This window comes from Polyodon spathula, chromosome 10, assembly GCF_017654505.1.
Source record: "Polyodon spathula isolate WHYD16114869_AA chromosome 10, ASM1765450v1, whole genome shotgun sequence".
NCBI lineage: Eukaryota > Metazoa > Chordata > Actinopteri > Acipenseriformes > Polyodontidae > Polyodon > Polyodon spathula.
Genome location: NC_054543.1, coordinates 38,380,648 through 38,401,768, shown reverse-complemented (window position 1 = coordinate 38,401,768; position 21,121 = coordinate 38,380,648). Strand labels below are relative to the sequence as shown.

Sequence of the window (21,121 nt, the reverse complement as noted above, 5' to 3'; positions counted from 1 at the left end):
CATACAGGTCAGTAGAGGCCACTCAGAAAAAAAAAACTGAGCTGATGCTTCATGTCTCAATGGATTACGGTGATATCTTTGCACACATTAAATACAAATGCAGATTGTAATTCCACATTTCTTTCAGGGCTGGAGTTAATATTAAATTAAGCATAGACTTTTCATAAAAATGACCAAACTCCCTTTTAGAGTGTAAATTGTCATCTTTCCTTTCCAGTCTCATGGTGCATTAGAGTGCAGTACTGCTCCAGGTTCTCAGTAAGGACTGACTGAATCAAGCCTTCTTTATTATATCATCTCTGTAAGCATTTGCTTTGAATATACAGCTATGACCAAATGTTTTGCATCACTTAGAATTGTAGGATTGAAAAAAAAAAAAAATATATATATATATATATATATATATATATATATATATATATATATATATAAAAACATAATTTAGATATTTTATTTAACATCATGTAATCAAAGAAATTACACAATGATATTGTAAAAGTCTACCAGAAGCTATAATAGTAGTACAGTCATGTTAGACTTCGAAATGTTACATTTCTATCAGTTTTTCGTTAAGTAAATAGAAAACTACAAAACGTAATTCAATATGTTAACGTAACATTATTCAGCAGGTTTCCTATGACTTTATAAAACAAAATGCGTTAATTCTATAGTGTGATGCACAACTTTTGGCCATAGCTGTATTTATGTTAATACATAAATATTGAAAAGATAAAACCAGTTTTATCAGTCATTAAAGCGTAAACTAGTAAGAGCACTGTTGGGCAGAACTAGGATTGTGACCATCAAAGTTTTTTTTTTTTATTTAAAAAGGTAGTTTTACACAATATTTGAAACCACAGTCAATAACCATAAATTCATACAATAGGCCCAAATCTCCTTGACATTTCATATTTTCTGAAGCTGGAATTAAGCTCAACTTAAGAGTATTATCCATCAAGGAACTATGTGAGCTCTGGATTATAGCTGATGCATTTAATATTCACTGAAGAAACATTATTTTTGGGGTGTTAGTTGTTGTGCAATTATTTTCATTAAAGGTAACAACAACAAATCAAATGCATACATTTTTGTAACAAATATCTCTATTTGCACATTGCAAAAGAGAAAGAAATATGAATTTATGACAAGCCCACCTTTGACTTGAAGTCACAGAATAACATTCAGCTAATTTCCTGTGTTGCTGAAATTCCTTATTGAAGCACAAGAGAGCAGTATCATACTAGACTGCTCAACACAGACATTTTGTATTGCATTGCAGTTTATTATAAAGGACTGTTAAGTATTTCCACATTGGAAAATGCATATTGATGTGAAATACTGTTGGAATACCACTGCATAATGAATACTGTTGGGGTACCACTGTAATACCCCTTTATCACTGTAAAGATTGAATACCTATTTGCAGACCACAGAATTACCAGCTGAATCAACTAAAAGGAATTGGAAATATTTCACACTGTTATTGATTCTGATAGAGCAGCAAACTGATCCTGATATGGTACCATAGACTTTAATGGATTAATATTATTGATATTATTGCTATTCATATTATTGATATTGTCCCAGAGTACACTGTAGATTAATATGGATGTCAAAAAAGCAGTGTCAATAATTATTTCCCCTCTGTGTGTACACGTCTCCAAAAGCATATTAAATATAACAAAGCAAAATGGGAAAATTAGATACATAGCATTGGCTTTTCGTTAAATTATTATGATTAAGCACATTATGTCAATCAACATGTACAATCAAAATGTATATAATTTTAAATATCTAATCAGATAGGTTATATTTTTAATAATAAAGCATATTGGCCCACTTACACTGCATAGTTCTTATATAAGAAGCACTTCCAGGAATAATGAGTAAAACAAATTGGTTTCTAAGTGGGTCACGAGTCGCTCTGTTGCTGTATTCAACACTGCAGCCTCTTTTTCATGCGTGGTCAATAGAAAATGAACACTGTCTGCAGACTTGGACAAACCTGGAGACTCAAGCCCTGAGAAATGGATGTATGTCATATATATACCAGAAGTGTTAAAGGGACTAGGAGCTCTTAAAATAAACAAATCTCCTGGGCTGGATATGATCCTCCCAATAGTATTCAAAGAAATGAAATAAGTTTTTTTTTTACAAACCGCTAACCAAGATCATGCAACAATCTCCTGACACAGGGGTTGTACTGACAGACTGGGGATTTGCAAACTTAATACCGATCCACAAAAAGGGAAACAAAACCGAACCAGGTAACTACAGAACAATAAGCCTGACTTCTATTATATGTAAACTTATGGGAACTATGATAAGATCCAAAATTGAAAATTACCTATGTGGTAACAGTATCCTGGAAGACAGTCAGCATGGTTTTAGGAAAAGGAGATCGTATCTAACTAACCTGCTTGATTTTTTTGAGGCGGCAACATCGACAATGGATAATTGCAAAGCATATGACATTATTTATTTAGATTTCCAGAAAGCTTCTTACAAAGTCCTGCATAAAAGATTAATTCTCAAACTGCATGTAGTAGGGATTCAAGGAAATATATGCTCATGGATTACTTAGTGGTTAACATGTAGAAAATAGAAAGTATTGATTAGAGGAGAAACCTCAAAATGGAGCGAGGGAATGGGGTACCACAGGGATCAATATTAGGTCCTCTGCTATTCCTTATCTACATTAATGACTTAGATTCTGGCATAGTAAACCAACTTGTTAAATTTGCAGACGACACAAACATAGGAGGAGTGGCAAACACCGTTGCAGCAGCAAAGGTCATTCAAAAAGGATCTAGACAGCATTCACAACTGGGTAGACACACAGCAAATGACGTTTAATAGAAAAAATTGTAAGGTATTGCATGCAGGCAATAGAAATGTAGATTATAATTATCTTATGGGAGATATTGAAATTGAAGATGGAATCTATGAAAAAGACCTAGGAGTTTTTGTTGACTCAGAAATATCTTCATTTAGCCCACTTAGGGAAGCTATAATAAAGGCAAACAAAATGCTTGGATATATAGTGAAAATTGTTGAATTTAAATCAATAGAAGTAATCTTAAAACGTTACAATTAACTAGTAAGACCTCATCTAGAATATTGTGTTCAGTTCTGATCATCTCGCTACAAAAACGATATTGTAACAGGAATTATTCTGGATTTAAAAGGCATGTCCTATGCAAACAGACTAAAATAACTGAATCTATTCAGCCTTGAACAAAGAAGACTATGTGGCGATCTGATTCAAGCATTCAAAATTCTAAAAGGTATTGACAATGTCGATCCAAGGGACTTTTTCGACCTGAAACAAGAAACAAGACCAGAGGTTACCAATGGGGATAGATAAAGGGGCATTCAGAAGAGAAAATAGGAGGCACTTTTTTACACAGACAATCGTGAGGGTCTGGAACCAACTCCCCAGTAATGTTGTTGAAGCTGACACCCTGGGATCCTTCAAGAAGCTGCTTGATAAGATTCTGGGATCAGTAGGCTAATAACAACCAAACAAGCAAGATGGGTCAAATGGCCTCCTGTCATTTGGAAACATTCTCATGTTCTTCTTATATTCGTATGCCTTGGGACCTTCGTCTGTTTATGAGGATCCAGGAGTTGGTCCACACTATTTGAGAACTGTCATCAAAAGCAACATGTTCTACTAGGAATTTATACACTGTTATTTTCAAGGACCTCTTCGGAATGTACCTGCGTATGCATGTGAATTTATTTAATGCATTTTCATGATTGATAATGCAACTGAAATACCCAAGCAAAAGTAAATGTGACTAATGGATAGATCAATTGAAATGATGTGTTGCACGTCTGTGTAAGATCTATATATTCTGTAACAAGGAAGTTCTGTTACATTATGATGTGTTTCTGAAGATACAGAGAATAACCACAACTGGATGAGAGCTTGTCTAGATACTGTATCTCCAATAATGTGCCCTCTTCAGAGACAATGCAACAGAACTACAATGACAATGGTGGCTGTTACAATGGCACGAGACACTGGTAGATCTATGTGTTACAATGGTATGAACTGGTATACCATGAAATGTATTTTATTTAAATTCCATTTCAATTGATCTTACACCCAAACAAACCTGTACACTGAAATTGTCAAGCACACATGCATAAGTTATTTCAGAGTTTTTAAAAATCTACCTGTATTCTCTGGTGAGTTATGTTAGTGAGACAGAATTTCAGCACAGAATGCTCTTTCACTTCAAGCCTACATTATTACTCATAGGTTGATTGTAAAAAAGCCTAAGGCCTTAATTTTTTTTTAGTACATTTAGTACTTTAGAAAAGTCACACACTGACTAATGCATCAATTAATACATGCTTTATTTCAGACAAAAAGAGAGTTAGAAACATAATGTTTTTTTTTTGGGGGGGGGGGGTTTGCAGTATTAAATATAAATAAGATTTAAATGCCTTGAAGGGGGAGGAAAGCTTGAAATAATAAATCACTTACCATGATTTAAATACTGGTTAGAGAGCTGGATAAATCCAGGAAGCTACCGACAATTAAAGAATCAACCACTTGAGTCTGGTTGTTATGACAACAGACCCTTAAATCAACACTAGAGGACAAAAGAACCATCTTAGGCTAGCATAGATGTATAATTCTTTGTTAATGCATTATAGTTTCCATAGACAGTCACATTCACTCCTATTTCTGCTTAGGGTGCATTGTTTAACAGCAGTTCTGGAAGAAAACAACATTATATTTTCTCTCCTACTCAAATCCAACTCTTCATTTGAGGCATTTTATGTGCTACAGTAATAACAGCAATAGCTTTGATTTATATACAGCACCTTATCACGTGCAGACCAGACAGTTAAAAAAAATAAAAAATAAATACAATATCTAAAAGAGAAACAAACAAAGCAATCATAAAATCAGGACATAAACACAAAAAAACAGATTTGGCTGTAAAAGCTTCTCCAAACCTTAGCCAAATGCAAGACCGAACAGATAAGTCTTAAGACCTTTTTTAAACCGATCAACCGACTGGCAGTTCCTGATGTCAACATAGAAGACATTCTATAGCACAGGAGCAAGGTGGCTAAAGGAACAACCAGCGAGACCAACACGTTTCACATCAGGAACAATCAGCAGGCCAGCCTGGGAGGAGCTAAAGGTACGAACCGGCTGGTAAGGACAAAGTAATTCAGTGAGGTAAGCAGGACCAGTACCACTGAGTGAGCGATAAGTCAGGAGAAGTAGTTTAAAATAGATTCAATACTAGATGGGAAGCCAATGAAGTTTAGCCAGGACTGATGTAATGCTAACTGGCAATCTTCTGTAAATGGAAAAAAGAGGCTTTGACAACAGAATATGTGCTTCAAAAGAAAATGTGGCGTCTAAGTGTACCCCAAGGCTCTTTATAGAAGCTAAAGGCTGCAGTAGACAGTTAGCATAACTAAGCTGAAAAGAAGTGAAAGATTTCAATTGTGTTTAGAGCCAGTAAGCAAAAGTTTAGTTTTACTGGCATTTAGCTGCACAAAATTAGCAGACATCTAAGATTCAGTGTCTGCACTTGGTAAGCACAAATATATCAGAAGAAATGTTAGCATTCAGTTTCAGATATACCTGTGTATGATCTGCATATGAATGAAACTGAACACTGTGTCTACAGATGATCTCACCCAGGGGCAACATCTAGAAGTTAAAGAGCAGTGGGCCCCAAACCGAGCCCTGGGGGACACCAGAATAAATATCCAAGTGAGCTAGTGCAGATTTCCCAAATGTAACCTATTGTGTTCACCCCAACAGATAAGACACAAACCAATCAAGAACAACACCATCTATTCCGACAACAAATTTTAGTTTGTACAAGAGTATTGATTGATTGACAGTATTGAAGGCAGCTGATAAGTCCAAAGACAGCAACAGAGAGGATGCCCCCAAATCAGAATTTAACAAGAGGTCATTTAAGACACAAACTAAAGTCATCTTAGTGCTGTGATTAGGCTTAAAGCCAGATTGGAAGAGCTCAAATATGCTGTTAGTGGGAAGATGGTCTTGTAGTTATTTGGCCACAATATGTTCTAATGTTTTAGACAAAAAAGAAAGATTTTAAATGGGACAGTAGTTATTAAGACAGATGGCATCAAGGGAAGGCTTTTTTAGAACTGGGGTAAGTATTGCAATCTTGAGAACAGAAGGAACATGACCATGAGATAAAGAAAGATTAATAATATGAGCCAAGGCTGGAGCAAGATCCTTCCCATAGCGCTGAGCCAATTTTGAAGGCCATGGGTCAAGGGAACAGGTTGTGGGCTTAGATTTAGTAATCAAGTCAAGAATCTCATCTGGATTAGTACTGGAGAAATGGACAAGCATTGGTGTATTAAGCAACACTGAGGAGGGAGGACAAGCGTAAGTTCCAGAATTAGAAAAGGAACATATAATTGAGTCAACCTTTTCCTTGAAGGAGGAAGCAAAGTCAGTAGCACTAAAATAATATGATGTATTTGGGACAGTATTTGAACCCAGGAGAACATTAAAGGTGTTAAATCGTGTTCTTGGGTTGTTACTACCTTCCCTGATAATCTTAGAGCAGTAAAGTGACCTAAAGTAAAGGGCAAGAACATAGTTGTGTGTGTGCATGTGTGTGTTCTTTCCACATTGCTTTATGGACCAAAAGACCAGTAGATCGCTATTTGCGCTCAATGCGACAAACCCTGGACTTTTACTTCACAAAGCTGAGGTGTAAACCAGGGGGAGTAATGATCAGAACAAATTAATTTAGATTGTAAAGGTGACACAGTGTCCAAGATGTTTGTAAGAGAATTGTTATAAAGATCAACTGCATCATCCCCCAGTACAGGAAGAGGCCTGACTAGAGGAGATCAAGTTAGTCATTTTGGCATCAAGGCACTGTTTAGAGCGGTATGCAATAGATAAGTTGTTGTTCTTGGGAGTAAATGTTCTAGTAAGTTGATATCAGATGAAACTAACTACCAAATATCGTCTAGCAAATAGCATCCTCTTTTATTAATACTGTATCTAATCTCCTAAATATACTTTATGTGGGACAATTATGTACTTCAATTTTAATCTATATTTATCTAATATATATATATATATATATATATATATATATATATATATATATATATATATATATATATATATAATGTTATAATGAAAACAATTATCTTACAGTATTATGTGATTGTATAGGATTTATATTTCACAAAGACATATAGAGACATATCATGATCATTAGAACATGTGTTCAGTGTTCCCCTTCAATTTCAAAAGATCCAAAATCAGGAGCTACTAATCATCGTCTCACTTCATCTGTACTCTGACCTCTCTTGCACACGACTGCTTCACTATCAGCAGCACATAAATATAATGCATTTTGCCTAAATCTGCAATGCATTAAATGCAAAGTGGGAACTGTACTATTCCTTTCCATACATTTTAGATAAGGAATGCATTATGCTATAAGAAGAAACAGTGTTCATTAAATATAAGATAGCAGGGAGGGGGTTAAAATTTCTCCCTGCTAAAAACATGTGAAAATTCACTTGTGGGTGAATAGGCTAAGGGTTTGTAATTATGTTCAGTGTTTTATTGTTTAGTTAATCCCCTGCACCTGGTGCTAATTGTAAATTGGAGCCAGGTGCAGGGTATTTAAGAGAGGCAACAAGTTTGTTCCTGGCTGCTGAGGAAAGAGCCCAACTCTCTCTGTCTGTCTGTCTGTCTGTCTGTCTGTCTGTCTGTCTGTCTGTCTGTCTGTCTGTCTGTCTGTGTCTGTGTCTGTGTGTGTGTCTGTGTGTGTGTGTGTGTGAGAGAGAGAGCGAGAGCGAGAAGTCGTTTCAGGAAAAGGTATTGTGTACACATTCAAAAACACACTGTCCATTTGCCGAAGCGGCAGGACACCCCGTCAATCCTTGGTCAGGACACAAATTAGTCTCGAGGTGTTTCTCTCTCCGATCCAAAAACAAAACAATAAAAAACAAAACACAAATAATTTTCACGCGTTATCGCGACTTTTTAGTTAAAGACTCAGAACCCAGATAATAATTTCCCCCTTGCTTGATTATAAAAGGGGCACTCACTCAACATTCATAGAACAAAATGTGTACCAAAATCGTCCCTTCTTAAAATTGGTCTCCCTGGGGGAGGGATATATAATAAATTATATATATATATATATATAATATATATATATATATATATATATATATATACCCTTATATTATTACAATATAACAAGGTTGAAAGGCCTTTACGAAACAATTTATTAATAAAAGTTAAACTGAAGAAATTGGTTTTTTCCCTGATTTCATTTACACGTGCTTTGCATGTGTTGTATAAAAAACAGTACAAGCAGAGCACAGTTGCACAGCTTAATGACTCCAAGAAAGAAGCTGACAGTGTTGAAAAGTGACAGGCTGCCACATTGCTGGCAAAAGTACTTGACAGATGCCTATGGCAACTGGTCTCTTCATTGTTGGTAATGTTTTGCAGTAAAAGGAGCACATGGTATATGGATGTGCCCAATGCTCCTGAAGATCCTGTATCATCACTGCACATAGTCCAAGCTAACTGCTGCACTGGTATCCAAGCCTTCTGTACACAGGAATTCAGTGACAGCTTAGCAACACCAGTCTGTTTATTTACAGTGAAGGGGATTCATTCAATGAGATTTCATGGCTGAGGAGCTGCTGAAAAGCCTTTCCTCATTGCAGGGAATGTGTCTCTCCTTCTATCGTGGTGTACTGATCAGCAACACTGAGTCCGTACTTGTGGAAACTGTGCAATTTCCTTTCTAGTCAGACAGGCACTTCTGAACATTACTTAAGGAACTGGGTGGACTTGAAATGGTGCTGTGGAAAACTTCAGGTTGAATCACTCTTTGATGAATAAGTTTCTTTTTAATTTGAATTAATAACTCATAATTGATAGCTGGTTCCACAGACCCTGGTTAGCACGAATCTTGCACTACCTAATATTACCCAGAGTAAAGCAGTCCAAGGTTAATTCTAATCCTGGTCTGTGAAACCAGACCTAAGTATTTAGAGATATTAGTGAATATATCAGGATTTGAGGGCTGCTGTTACCAAGGAGTGGAAATGATTTAAAACGTGAGACGTTGGGTTTTTACATTTACTGCAGCAAAAAATGTGTAGAATGTAATATGAAAAATATGGAATACATTTGTTTTGTTTTTGGTCTTTGGGGTGATTCTATTGGAAATAAACAGAACAAAGCGATCCTTATACTCATGCTTCACTCACAAGGGATCTTATGTATTATTTTTTTTTTAAAGCTACTTGATGCGGAAAGATTTAACACATGGACACAAGGGTTATCTCATCTACAGAGGTGTTTTTCAATACTGATTAAGGAAAGTGGTGTAGCTGGTGAACTAAACCTGCTGCTTTTTAAGATGGCTTTATTACTGTTGCATTTTAAAGCTAAAACACTATGTATTTTAGAAGATTTCGATCGTTTTAATAAAATATGTATGACGATAATCCAGAAGCTGAATGTATTGGCACACAACCAAAAACAAGAGACACACTCTCCAGGGAGCCAGAGGCTGACATGAAACCATTAATGAAGAAATGTAGGGCACACTATTCTTAGTGTTCATATCGGAGATCTAAACATCTTATCTGCAGTATCACAGCTTTTTATAAAAACGTTTTCCCAACACTATGCCATTTTTTTTAATGCACTGTATTTACATTAATTTACATTCCATGCTGTCGCCATGTGCAACATTAAAATTCCACGCACATAACACTGCGAGGAGTGGTATAAATCGTAAATCTGACTGCATGGGAGAAAGTAGCACCTGACAGTAGGGCTGTGTGGTTCATGATGGTATTCTCGTAATACAGCACAGTGGTCAATAGTGGAATTTCAGTTGTTCTCTTTTTGTCCAAGCTCGCTCTCTCTCTCTCTCTCTCTCTCTCTCTCTCTCTCTCTCTCTCTCTCTCTCTCTCTCTCTCTCTCTCTCTCTGTGTGTGTGTGTGTGTGTGTGTGTCTGTGTGTATGGATATATATCTATATCTCTCTATATATAATATATATATATATATATATATATATATATATATATATATATATATATATATATATATATATATATATATGTGTGTGTGTGTGTGATTTTATATTAATATTAATGTTTTTAGGGATTCCTAAAAAAATAATTCAATTGTATTTATATTTATAATAGTTATATTCTCCAGTCTACTCATCTGAGGTGCACCATGCGCTGGGGGTCATACATACCAATTGATGGGTTGATCCCGATGACAGAAAGCATTTATATATTATCCTGCAACTACGCTTTGCAATACATCCATTCTGTTCCAAACCAGGGTGCTTAGACGAGCAGATTAATGTCAATATCTATGTGGTGGGCAGGCTCTCTGTCTCTGCATGACATGTGACTCAAGCGAGTTGGTGTGTGCATGGAATAGCCTATTTATTCAGACACCTGATATACGAATACTAAAAACCTGTATTAAATAGAGAGACACAGAGCAAGAAAGAGTAACAGGGCACAGATATTTGTGAAGCATGGATATAAAAGATCAAGGAGCACAAATGGAGCCGTTACTCCCGACGGTAAGAATTTTAATGTTCGCACTACTGCACCGTTTGTGTGCAACTTGCGATGCATGTTTCTTGCCTTGTCTTTGTGCTTTGAGGAAATTTAAGACGCAGTATTCAGTTGCTGGGTGATGCTTTTTTTTATTGCATCTCTTCCTGAAATGCAACGCGGCAGATGGTCTTTTTATTATTTAAGTCTGTATGTTCTTTTTTAATTTTTTTAATATACACGACAAAAAAACAAACAACAAACAAACAAAAAAACCCCCAATATTTTAAGAAGTAATGCCGCTCATATCAGTTGCAAGGAATTGTTATTGTTTCTTATCTCAGACTGACGTCACTCGTGTGTGATTTACAACGCGGTACTATTAATTATAGACAAACATTTTGGGAAAAAAAAAAAAAAAAAAAAAAGATATACATTGTATTTCCTATGTTTGGACAATAAATGTGTACAATAAACTAATATGCACTATAAAATCAATTGTTTTAAACAGATGCAGTGTGAGATGAAAAGATACATCACTTGAACAACATTTAACACAAACTGCGTTGTGTGTAATGTAATTGAAAGGAACACATTCTATTTTCATTCATCTTTTTGAATGTGTGTTGACGCATCTGCTAAATAAATGTTATTGTAAAAAAAATAAAATAAACAAATATAGCTACACTCTAGATAACATCAACATTTAAACTGGTAATTTATTATTATTTTATTTATTATTTTATTATCTTAATCAATAATGGAGACGATTTATATTCTAAATGTAATATTTAAAATTCATTCCATGTACTTATCATGATATATTAGGTTCCTGATCGAGTTGTGTCCTGTTTTAACTGTAAAAAATTGTAATGCTCCGTTTAAAAAAAAAAAAAAAAAAAAAAAAAAAAAAAAAAAAAAAAAAAAAGAAAACGCACTTGCTCTGATAATGAAAGGGATTGTCTTGGTGTAAAATCCAGCAATGACCAGTACTGGTCAGATGTGGCGGTTTGCTGGTTTCTATCTGGTGTATTCTTTGCTCAGGTTGAGGAGCTGGTTAAGCTGGTCCAAAAAAAACCCCAAAAAACAAACAAACAAACAAACAAAACAAAAAAAAACACAGAATGGAATTTTAAGCAGGTTGTCATTAACAGGGACATTGTACTGTTCTTTATTAGAGAACTTACTGTAATTAACTGTACTGTATTGTTCAGCTAAATTGATGTGATTTGTAGTGTCTCTGTGTAGAACACACTTAGACCAAAAAACGATTTGTAATATATATATATATATATATCATGATGAAATTAGGAAACATGCTGGAGCAACTTGGATGAGGGACGCAGCAGACAGGATTTTGTGGAAGAATCTTGGGGAGGCCTTCATCCAGCAGTGGATTGAAAAAGGCTGAAGATGATGATGATGATGATGATGATCAAAAAAAAAAAATATATGATATATATATATATATATATATATATATATATATATATATATATATATATATATATATATATCATCTATACATTTTATTTCTTTATTGACCTGGCTGAACCATGGACTGTATTTTGGAGCCACTTGGGAGCATTAGTAGACATGACGTATAGATATAATGAAACTCTAGCGGTCCAAGGGTACAGTTTTGCATGGTAGTACGTAAATGAATGGTTATTTGATACTTTTTTTTTTTTTTTTTTTTTACAAATATGTTCTTGTGGGGTACCTTTGTTTGGATTTGAAGAAAAAAAAAAAGGCACCATTTGTTAGCATAGAAGTCAACATGTAGCTCTCATATCTGTGATCAAGTAACATTCATAAACTATTGTTGGGTCTGACAATTTCATGACCTTTACAGGTACTTACCACTGTTGGAAACAAGAATGTGGTGAGTTGAACGTTTAGCCTTTTATGTGTGCACGCGGTAATAGGGACACGGTTTTTTTGTTAATTGTTTTTTCTTTTTTGTGATGTTATTATTTTGTTACCCACAAAATATTTATATTTCAGGTTTTGTCTTCCTTTCTATTTTGCTCAGTCTTTTGTGAGTCATAGTATTGTGTTAGGGCCCTGTCATTCACATAGCTTTGGATGTGCTTTTAACTAGTTATTGTGTAATTTATAATCTCTTAACATTGTGAAAAACACTCCATTATATTCTTAAGAGTGTGCACAACATGTATTGTGCAGCTATACTCAAACCTCATTGAACTGCAGCCTTCACCTAAAAATCTAGCTGATTTCCATACCCCTATCACTCAAATACATTACAGCTGAAAAGCTACATCTATCAACTTGTTCTTTAATCTTTACTGTGTTTAAGCAAAAGGAGTGATTTTTCTGGTGGCTAGTCCAATTAAAAATGTTATGCTATACACTGCATTATAGGGTTTTCTACATTTTCAATACATGTGAATGACAATCTGCATGCCATTTGTAATGTATTGCAGTTGTTATATGTAATTGCAGTTTTTATATGTACTGTAATATGGCAGTATTCCTGGTATAATCAGAAAATACCACAATCACACTTTAAAATGTGTCCCTTGCCTGGCAAGGTATGGTATAATTTTAATCAATCAATTTCAGTGGACTGTTTGAGTCAAATTTATTACCTCAGGTTTGTCCCTAAAGGCTATGAGTGATACTTTATCTGTTCACAGTATGCACAGCACCATAGATGTTAAGAGTTCTGCATATGATTTAAATTCTTTGAAAATCACAACTAGGCTTTGTGGAAAGGTAGTGGGCAATTCACTGACACAGAGACACGACTTTATACCAACACAAGTACACAGTCCACTGCAGGTGCACTCACAGTGCTCTGGAAATAATAAATCACAAAGGACAAAAGGCAAAAGAAAAAGGGAAAATAAAACACAGTAATAAAACTACAAAATAAAGGTGCTGCAGCAGCGTTCACCCTGACCGTCGCTATCTGCATAGCCTGGGTCTCCGTCCTACACTGCTGTGTTCCCTCCACCTATACACACCCAGGGTCTGCCCAAGGATTCCCCGATCAATATAATCTTTCTCTTTTCTTTTGGTTGTTTGTTTTTTCTTTCTCTTTTTTATTAATCATTTGTTTAGTTTTCTTTCTTTCATCCGGCTGTGCTTGGTCCAGCAGCAGAGCTTCAGACTAGCTGGCTGGCTCATTTCGTCTCCGAGGAGCAGACCTGAATATTTTAAACCCACCCCAACTACTGAATGGCAGCAAATTCCTACATTTCTATTGGATGATTTTTCTTGCTTGCAAGATGTAAAGCTATATTACAGTTTGATAGGGTTGATTTACACACTCGTGAAATATTAAATAGAATTACAAATTGTGCTGAAATGTAAAAAAAAAAACCTAAACACACAAAAACCCCAGAAGAATATGCCTGTGACCAGAAGGATTTCATTGCGGAAGACAGCAAAGGAAAGAAGGTACAAGTGTGCAAATACTGTCAAGTTACTATACATATTGTGACAGAAAAAAAGTGTTTTGGAAAGTAACTGAAAACAATAATTTCAAACAGAGTATAAAAAGCAAAAGTCCCGTAAATAACCATTTTGCATAAAACTTGAAAAATTCTTAAAAATACGCACCAAAAAATGGAATTAATAAAAACAGAAAATTAGAAGCCCCATACCTATATGTTGTAGACAAAGACCACATTCAGATGGTGATGGTGAAGGGCATCATTGACTCTCAAGAGCCCATATACTACTTATAGTTAACTGTCCTGTTGACCGTGGAATAGTTTCATAATGTACTAAACATACCAACTTCTCTGAACTGATTTTTTTCCCCCTTTAAGACATGTTTAAAAGGTGAATGCAACATTATGCAACTAGGAAAACCTCAGTTTATCAATAGATAGATTCACTTCCTTATATTAATTGTACCAGGTGTTCAAAGAGATGATGCCTGCAGTGCTTGAGAAACCAGGAGGCTTTCATTATTATTACAAAACGACAGTTCCTGAAAGCGTATTGGTCAGCAGCAACTGTTAATGCCAGTACATTTTGGAATGGTCTTATTGTTCCTGGTTTCCATCCCAAATCAACCTAACAAAGGTGCGCACAGTAGAGCCTTGCAGCGAGACTGGGTTTCCATGGGTCCCGTGGGACTTGCAGACATGACCGTGGGAGCAGGATACATTTACTTTGTTGCGGGCAGGACTGGGTAGGCAAAAACTTTAGATTGCGGTAATTTGCAGGAACAGACAAAATCTCTCATCTGTTTATCAAGAGCAGGCTTATCAGGAACCTCATAATTCTTTTGTCAGAATCCGGGTCAAGTCAGGTCAGAGTATCACAGTCCCGTTGTCCTGTGACATCACATACGCAGACTGTCACTGCTGTATCAGCTTGTTGTCAGTGTTTCTGAAAAATGACTGATTTGAAACTTGAGGATGTAGAGGTTTCAATTTTAAAAAAATAAGCACTGAGTCGAGAAGAAGAAACATGGCAAGTCAGACATTTGGGATCAATTTGTTTAAAAATTAGTAAATATTGCGCAATCAATTGATAGCCAGTTTGGTGATTTAAGTAGGCTATGCTTACTGGCTGTCTAAGAATTATTTTTTTGTTTTGTGGAGCTTTGAGTAAACAATATGCTCTCCTTATATAGTATAGTGATTGTGTCTATTACAGTAGCAAAGGGAGTTGAAGTATTTTTGTTACATGGTTTAACAAGACTTGTTTTACTCTTTCAGTGCCTGCTTGATAAAACGTAAAGAAGTCTGTCAATAATAAATTCAGTTCATTCTGAGGGTGGAGCTAATACATTCAGTTCATTCTGAGGGTGCAGCTAATAAATTAGTCCATTCTGAGGGTGGAGCTAATACATTCAGTTAATTCAGAGGGTGGAGCTAATAAATTCAGTTCACTCAGAGGGTGGAGCTAATGTATTGTTAATGTAAATGTTTTAGTTTGAGTGTCCTGTTGAGTATGACAGAATAAGTTCCATTTTGCACACTTTGTTTACTGTTCTTTGATATCCCAGAGTTTCTATATATGCTCATATTTCTCTCAAGACAGTAGTCTTATTGTTTCTTGTTGATAATACAGTGGCACCTGGTGTAATGTATCCACAGCACTTGGAGAACAAATACAGAAATCATAATCCATTCATTATATTAGTGATGGAGTATGGCATTGTATCCATTTACTTCTGGAATGCTTTGAAAACAGCACCCATCAAAAATAGTTGGAACCAATAAGAGAAAAAAAAACATTATCTAACCCCATTATTCCTATCAGAAACTGCTCTAATGTCTTGTTATGTTTTGCTCTTGCTGTAGTTTGGCCAGTTTAAATGTGAGGTGGGCCAAAGGAAGGCTTTGCCAGATAGTAAAAATCTGCTTCCTTAGTTCTAATGCTTAAACTGATATGACATAACACCAGTAGAGTCTATTCAGTATTTGACTAGGTGCTGCAATGTTTGGCCTTAGCATTGGAAGACAAGCGTAACCTGACCAATAAGTTGCCACCAGTTCCATCAAAGCATTACACACAAAAGACAATATTCCTCCATCCAGGAGAGCAACCCCAAGAAAAGGTGTTAAAACCAAACCTCGCCCAGGACAACTGGAAGCTGCTAGAGACGGGAAAATGCTGGCAGATGTTGGTCAACAGCTTAATTTTCCACTTGAGATTGCCACCACTAACCTTCGACCAGACAATGTCTTGTGGTCTGGATCAGCACGTCTTGTTCATCTGGTAGAGTTAACAGTGCCATGGGAGGATGCTGTGGATGAGGCGTATGAGAGGAAGAAACTTCGGTATGCTCAACTAGCTGCTGAAGCGGAACAGCGAGGATGGAGAGTCTGGGTTTTTTCAGTGGAGGTGGGTTGTCGAGGATTTGTGGCACACTCTACAACCTGATTTCTCAGAGATGTTGGGTTCAGTGGCCAAAAGTTGCATCGCACAGTGAAGAACTTACCTGAAGCAGCAGAAAGGAGCAGCAACTGGCTGTGGTTGAGACGGAAAGATTCTGGATGGGGATCTCAAGCACAATAGGAAGAAAGCTGATGTACGGGTAAGTTGATGTATGCTGATGTACGGGTAAGTAAGCTGGGCTGAGTTGAGTGGGGGATGGAGGGTGATGATGCTGGGACGCCAGAATCACTGTCGAACCCCCTTGAGCTGTCGTGGGCTAGTCGACGAAATACAGAGGATGGAAGGTGCCAGAGATGTACCCTTGAAGACCCCAAAGATGTGCCCTACTTAGCTCAATCCAGACGGTTGTCATGCTCTGGGGAGACCGCACTGTGGTTGATCCCTGGAACAAGCATCGCGACAATAGTGTGTGCTGATGTGATGGGGAGGCAAAATAAGCTGATCCCTGGAGCCAGCATTACACTTCAGCCATCAACACCAGACAGAAGGATATCTATATCATCAGATGGAAAGCAACACAAATGGATGGAGATGCAGATGGATCACATTAGTTTACTGTAAAGCTACGTCTTAGTTGGTTCTTATCTTGTCACGAGCCGAATTCAAATCAGCATGAGGTTTTTACATCTATTTTTATGTAATGGAAATCATCTAAACATACAGATACAGCATACTACATAGTATCTAAAGAGTAAGTAGCGGGGTTCCGAAAAATATAGCATTACACATCCCCACATGTTGCTACAATGTTATTTTTCCCTTTAAGAATAATAATAATAAAAAAATCTGTTTTGCACAATAGCATAAAGCTTTGAAAGGCAGTCTGTCAATAGACATCCTTCATTGTGACAGTTTTAATTTTTTTTATTTTATCTGGCCTTTACTGGCCCTAAGAAGTGAAGAAGGCCAGCTGAGTCCTATTTCCAGTTCCGAATCCCAGCATGCCTTGGGGAAGTGCGGTGAATCACAGGCAATGAAGAGATGCCCCTGGCTTGAGTCCTGAAACAACAGAAAGGGAAACACTCCAGCACAACACAGGCTGGTGGAATCAGTGATGTCACTGTCTTAGCCTCCCACAGGATTGGTTGACTGCAAATGCAGTTGTCAAAAATATTGAGGTTCTGTGGAGCAACAGACTCTGCTTCTATGTGCTTTGTGGCATGGTGAGTAACTAGACTGCTGTGCAGGAAGGCTGTCCTAACAGATGCTCACTGATAGATGTCTCTCAGCTACCTCATTTACTTCAGATAGCACAGGGAGATCTATTTTTGTTTTTTAAATTATTTTCAAGAAACAGAGGTCATGCATTCTGGGACTACTGACCCATATGGTGCTCTAAATTGTCAGGTATGGACCCATGCTTTGCACTTATTTAGAGAATTTCGGCATTACAGAAGAGTGTTTTACAATTTATAGTGAGAGATATTTTTGTAAACTGGATAATCTATTGATTTTGGTTACGTAATGTATCATTTGCTTCATTTCTATTAGAAGGGTACAAGACAGAAATATTACAATGTTCTTTTAATGTTAAAGGATGGGACAAGGGTGCTAGACACATTTTAATTGACATCTGCACTAAAGTTCTATGACTGTACCTGTATCTAAAGATATGGAGGTTGATCACTGTACATAGAGCACAAATAATCAGTGTCCTTTACCCCATAATTGATTTGTTTCACTTAACTTACCCCTTGTGTATGGTGGCTGTGATTTGCATAAGTAAAAACTCATTACAGATTAAGATGGCTAATGAATTGCCTTCTCACTTAAAAAATATGAGCTAATGGTTAGCCAAAGGAATTGTGACCAGAGCCTATAGGAATGCTTTTACGATCATGTTGTCTCTAGAGTACATTTCATTAATGCCATATTAAAATGGTTTGGATCAATAGTGCATTTTTTAATATTTATTGTCATAGCTGAATGTGAGCTGAAAGAAACATCTTAGTGCAAGCCTGTCTTGCTATACATTTAGAAGCATATTCACTGCAATGCTGAGCCATGCATTCATTATTCGAATGGATTTTTTTCGCTTCATGAGACAGGAGAGGATACTCACAAGATGGGGGTGACCATGCTTGCTAATGTTAATTGAACAACAGGCTGGTAAAAATTATTGTAACCCGAAGACTTCAGTATGTTGATCTACATTTTTTATATAGACCACAGTAGTCCTTATATATGTATATGAAATATTAGGGAACAATGAGGCAAAAGATGCAAGATTATATTGGAAGTTTTACAGGCTATAACATGCCTAATGTACTACATTTGATTATTTAGTCACATCTGGTGTCGTCATGACCTCTACCATCTGTACAGATAAACCCCTGCATCATGATCACTTGCTGTTTTTTGCACATACTTTACAATACAATGTTATCCTCTCAGACACTGCATTACTACTTTCTAGACATTTTCCTGTTTTTTTTGGTTGATAACATGACAACTGATGGCACACATCAGTATTTGCTTCTTCATCTGTGTCACATACTCAGCCATAAGCATCTATATGCCACTAATAGTCAGCTTTTGTCACCTGGTCCCACCAGACATTACCCAGCGTGCACCTCATTATGCATAATATTATTTTAAAGAACCCATCAGCTTTTCTTTTTATTGGCCATTGTTTTGCTCTATATCAGAACAGTAAGATGTGTTATACTATTACCCACACAACATCCCTCCTACACAGCAGCATCCATAGAAAACACAACCTTTAAAATAACTGACTCTATGGTCTCTGGTAGATTACATTTTGTATTGAGCTAGTGTATATGGGTGCTTAATATTGAATAAAATGCATACTAATACAGTAGAGGAATTATGCTTCAGATAAAAATAAATACTGTGCTATATTTAAATTCAAAGTGGAATCTAATCTAGCCAAGTATATTAGAACACAGATTATCATCACAGCTCACTCCTCTACCCATTATGTATACAACTGTAGGCTTCAGTTTCTTTGAATTTGTAAAATGCAGAATTCTGTGGTTGGCGATGTGTAAAATCTGACAGAAAAGCTTTGGGCAAGATATAATGTAAATTGACAATTTGATATGCCTGTGTTTTTTTTCCAGTTAACAAAACCTAAAGCTACAGCAAATGCCAGATGATAATTGCAATTCATGTACGGTAATTACTAAGTACATTTTGATAGACAAATAATAACCCATACGGCCACATACTTCCATGTCATCAACTTAAATGAAATGCCATGCCTTAGAATGTATTTGCTATGTTTTTGTCTCTTATTGAATTGTTATAAACTCAGTTTTCACCGCTGTTTTATTGTTTCAAAGCTCCCAGTATTAAATATCTGCTTTGCTACTTACAGCCTAGTGGTAGCCACTGCACTTACAGGCACTTACCTGGTACTGCCAAGGTGATCCTGCTGGGGTGCCAGGTTAGAGCTGCTGTCCTTCCCATTCTTACGAAACTGATTCTTGGTTATACTGTTTTCACACTGGCACTATACAGCGGTGTGGAGCGCGCACTAAAGCTCCAGACTCGGTCACACTTACTGCACCTTAATCCATCTTTGAGTGTGACACATTTTAGGGTAATTTCAGAAATCAAGACTGGGTGCAAAGCAGGTAGACTCCATCCCCCTTCCGTTAGCTGGGTTTACTCCGAACAGGTCGCCAGGTCACAGTTGAACTAACCACAATTTCCCTTCTCATCTTTTGTTTTTGATACAAGATGGAGTGTGCTTATTGATCTGGTCCCCTGCATCACCAATCATGTAAAAAAAATGTGTTTCTCGTTCACCGAATTCACATTAAGCGGTGGCTCATTACTTTGGTTGAAAACCAAATGGAATTTCTTATGTTCTTCTGATTAAAGAGACCAGGGATAACTAGACCTCAACTGGGCTGATTGAGATGTCCCTTCATGTCCTTCCTTGTGCGTGTGAATTGGTAAACTACAAGAAGCTTAGTGTTGCTGTGCACTGCTCCCCTAGTAAAGAAAAATAAATAAAATCTCAACTCAATAAAAGTTCGCTGCTGTTTATATCCAAGAACATGTGGGTGATTTAGGCCCAACAAGGATTAGTAAATTTGACATGTTTTTTTTTCTTCTAAATATCCATGATTACAACCCTTCACGAAACGTGTTAGCAAACAAGACTTCTTCATTTAAAGAGCTCCAGTCATCCTGCACATGGATTTATGCAAGTATGTTGCAGATTTAGTGGCATGTTGATATGAAACTTATGCATATGGATGAAGTAACTTTAATTTTGATGTGCTGGAGACTAGCTCATTCACCATTAATCAGTTAGCTACTGTCCTAATCATTTGACTTGCTGTATATGGGTTTAAATAAAAACAGTCACATTTTGTATCTCAAAAAGGTGTTTGGACAGAAAGAGACGTAGTCAGCTGCAAGAGTTTCAAATTAATGTGTGGCATCATAAGGGCATAGAGAAGATCTGGGACACATTTAAAACAAGCATTCCGTTAAAAAAAGTATTGTTATCTTTGGTCAATGTTTAAATAGTGTTTTATTATCATTTTAAACCTAATGCATTGATTAAAATGTGTCAAGCTGTTTTGAAATAGATGGTTACTTATTTCAAATAATAGAAAGTCAAAGTTGTAACAGTGCCATCATATTTGGAGTCT

At 36.4% G+C, this 21,121-nt stretch overlaps 1 protein-coding gene across 4 annotated transcripts in view; it reads left to right on the top strand.

Moving 5' to 3' along the window:
• Positions 1–10,269: 10,269 nt before the first annotated feature.
• Positions 10,270–21,121, top strand: part of LOC121322267 (sodium-driven chloride bicarbonate exchanger-like) — a 48,735-nt gene continuing 37,883 nt past the window's right edge. For 2 of the 4 annotated variants that reach the window (XM_041261969.1, XM_041261971.1), the window contains exons 1-2: positions 10,272–10,630; positions 12,460–12,489. In XM_041261969.1, coding sequence (XP_041117903.1) covers positions 10,583–10,630; positions 12,460–12,489 — 78 coding nt within the window. In that variant the 5' untranslated portion in view covers positions 10,272–10,582. Of the gene's footprint in view, positions 10,631–12,459; positions 12,490–21,121 lie in introns of all 4 variants that reach the window. The other 2 variants (XM_041261972.1, XM_041261970.1) reach the window with 2 other exon arrangements.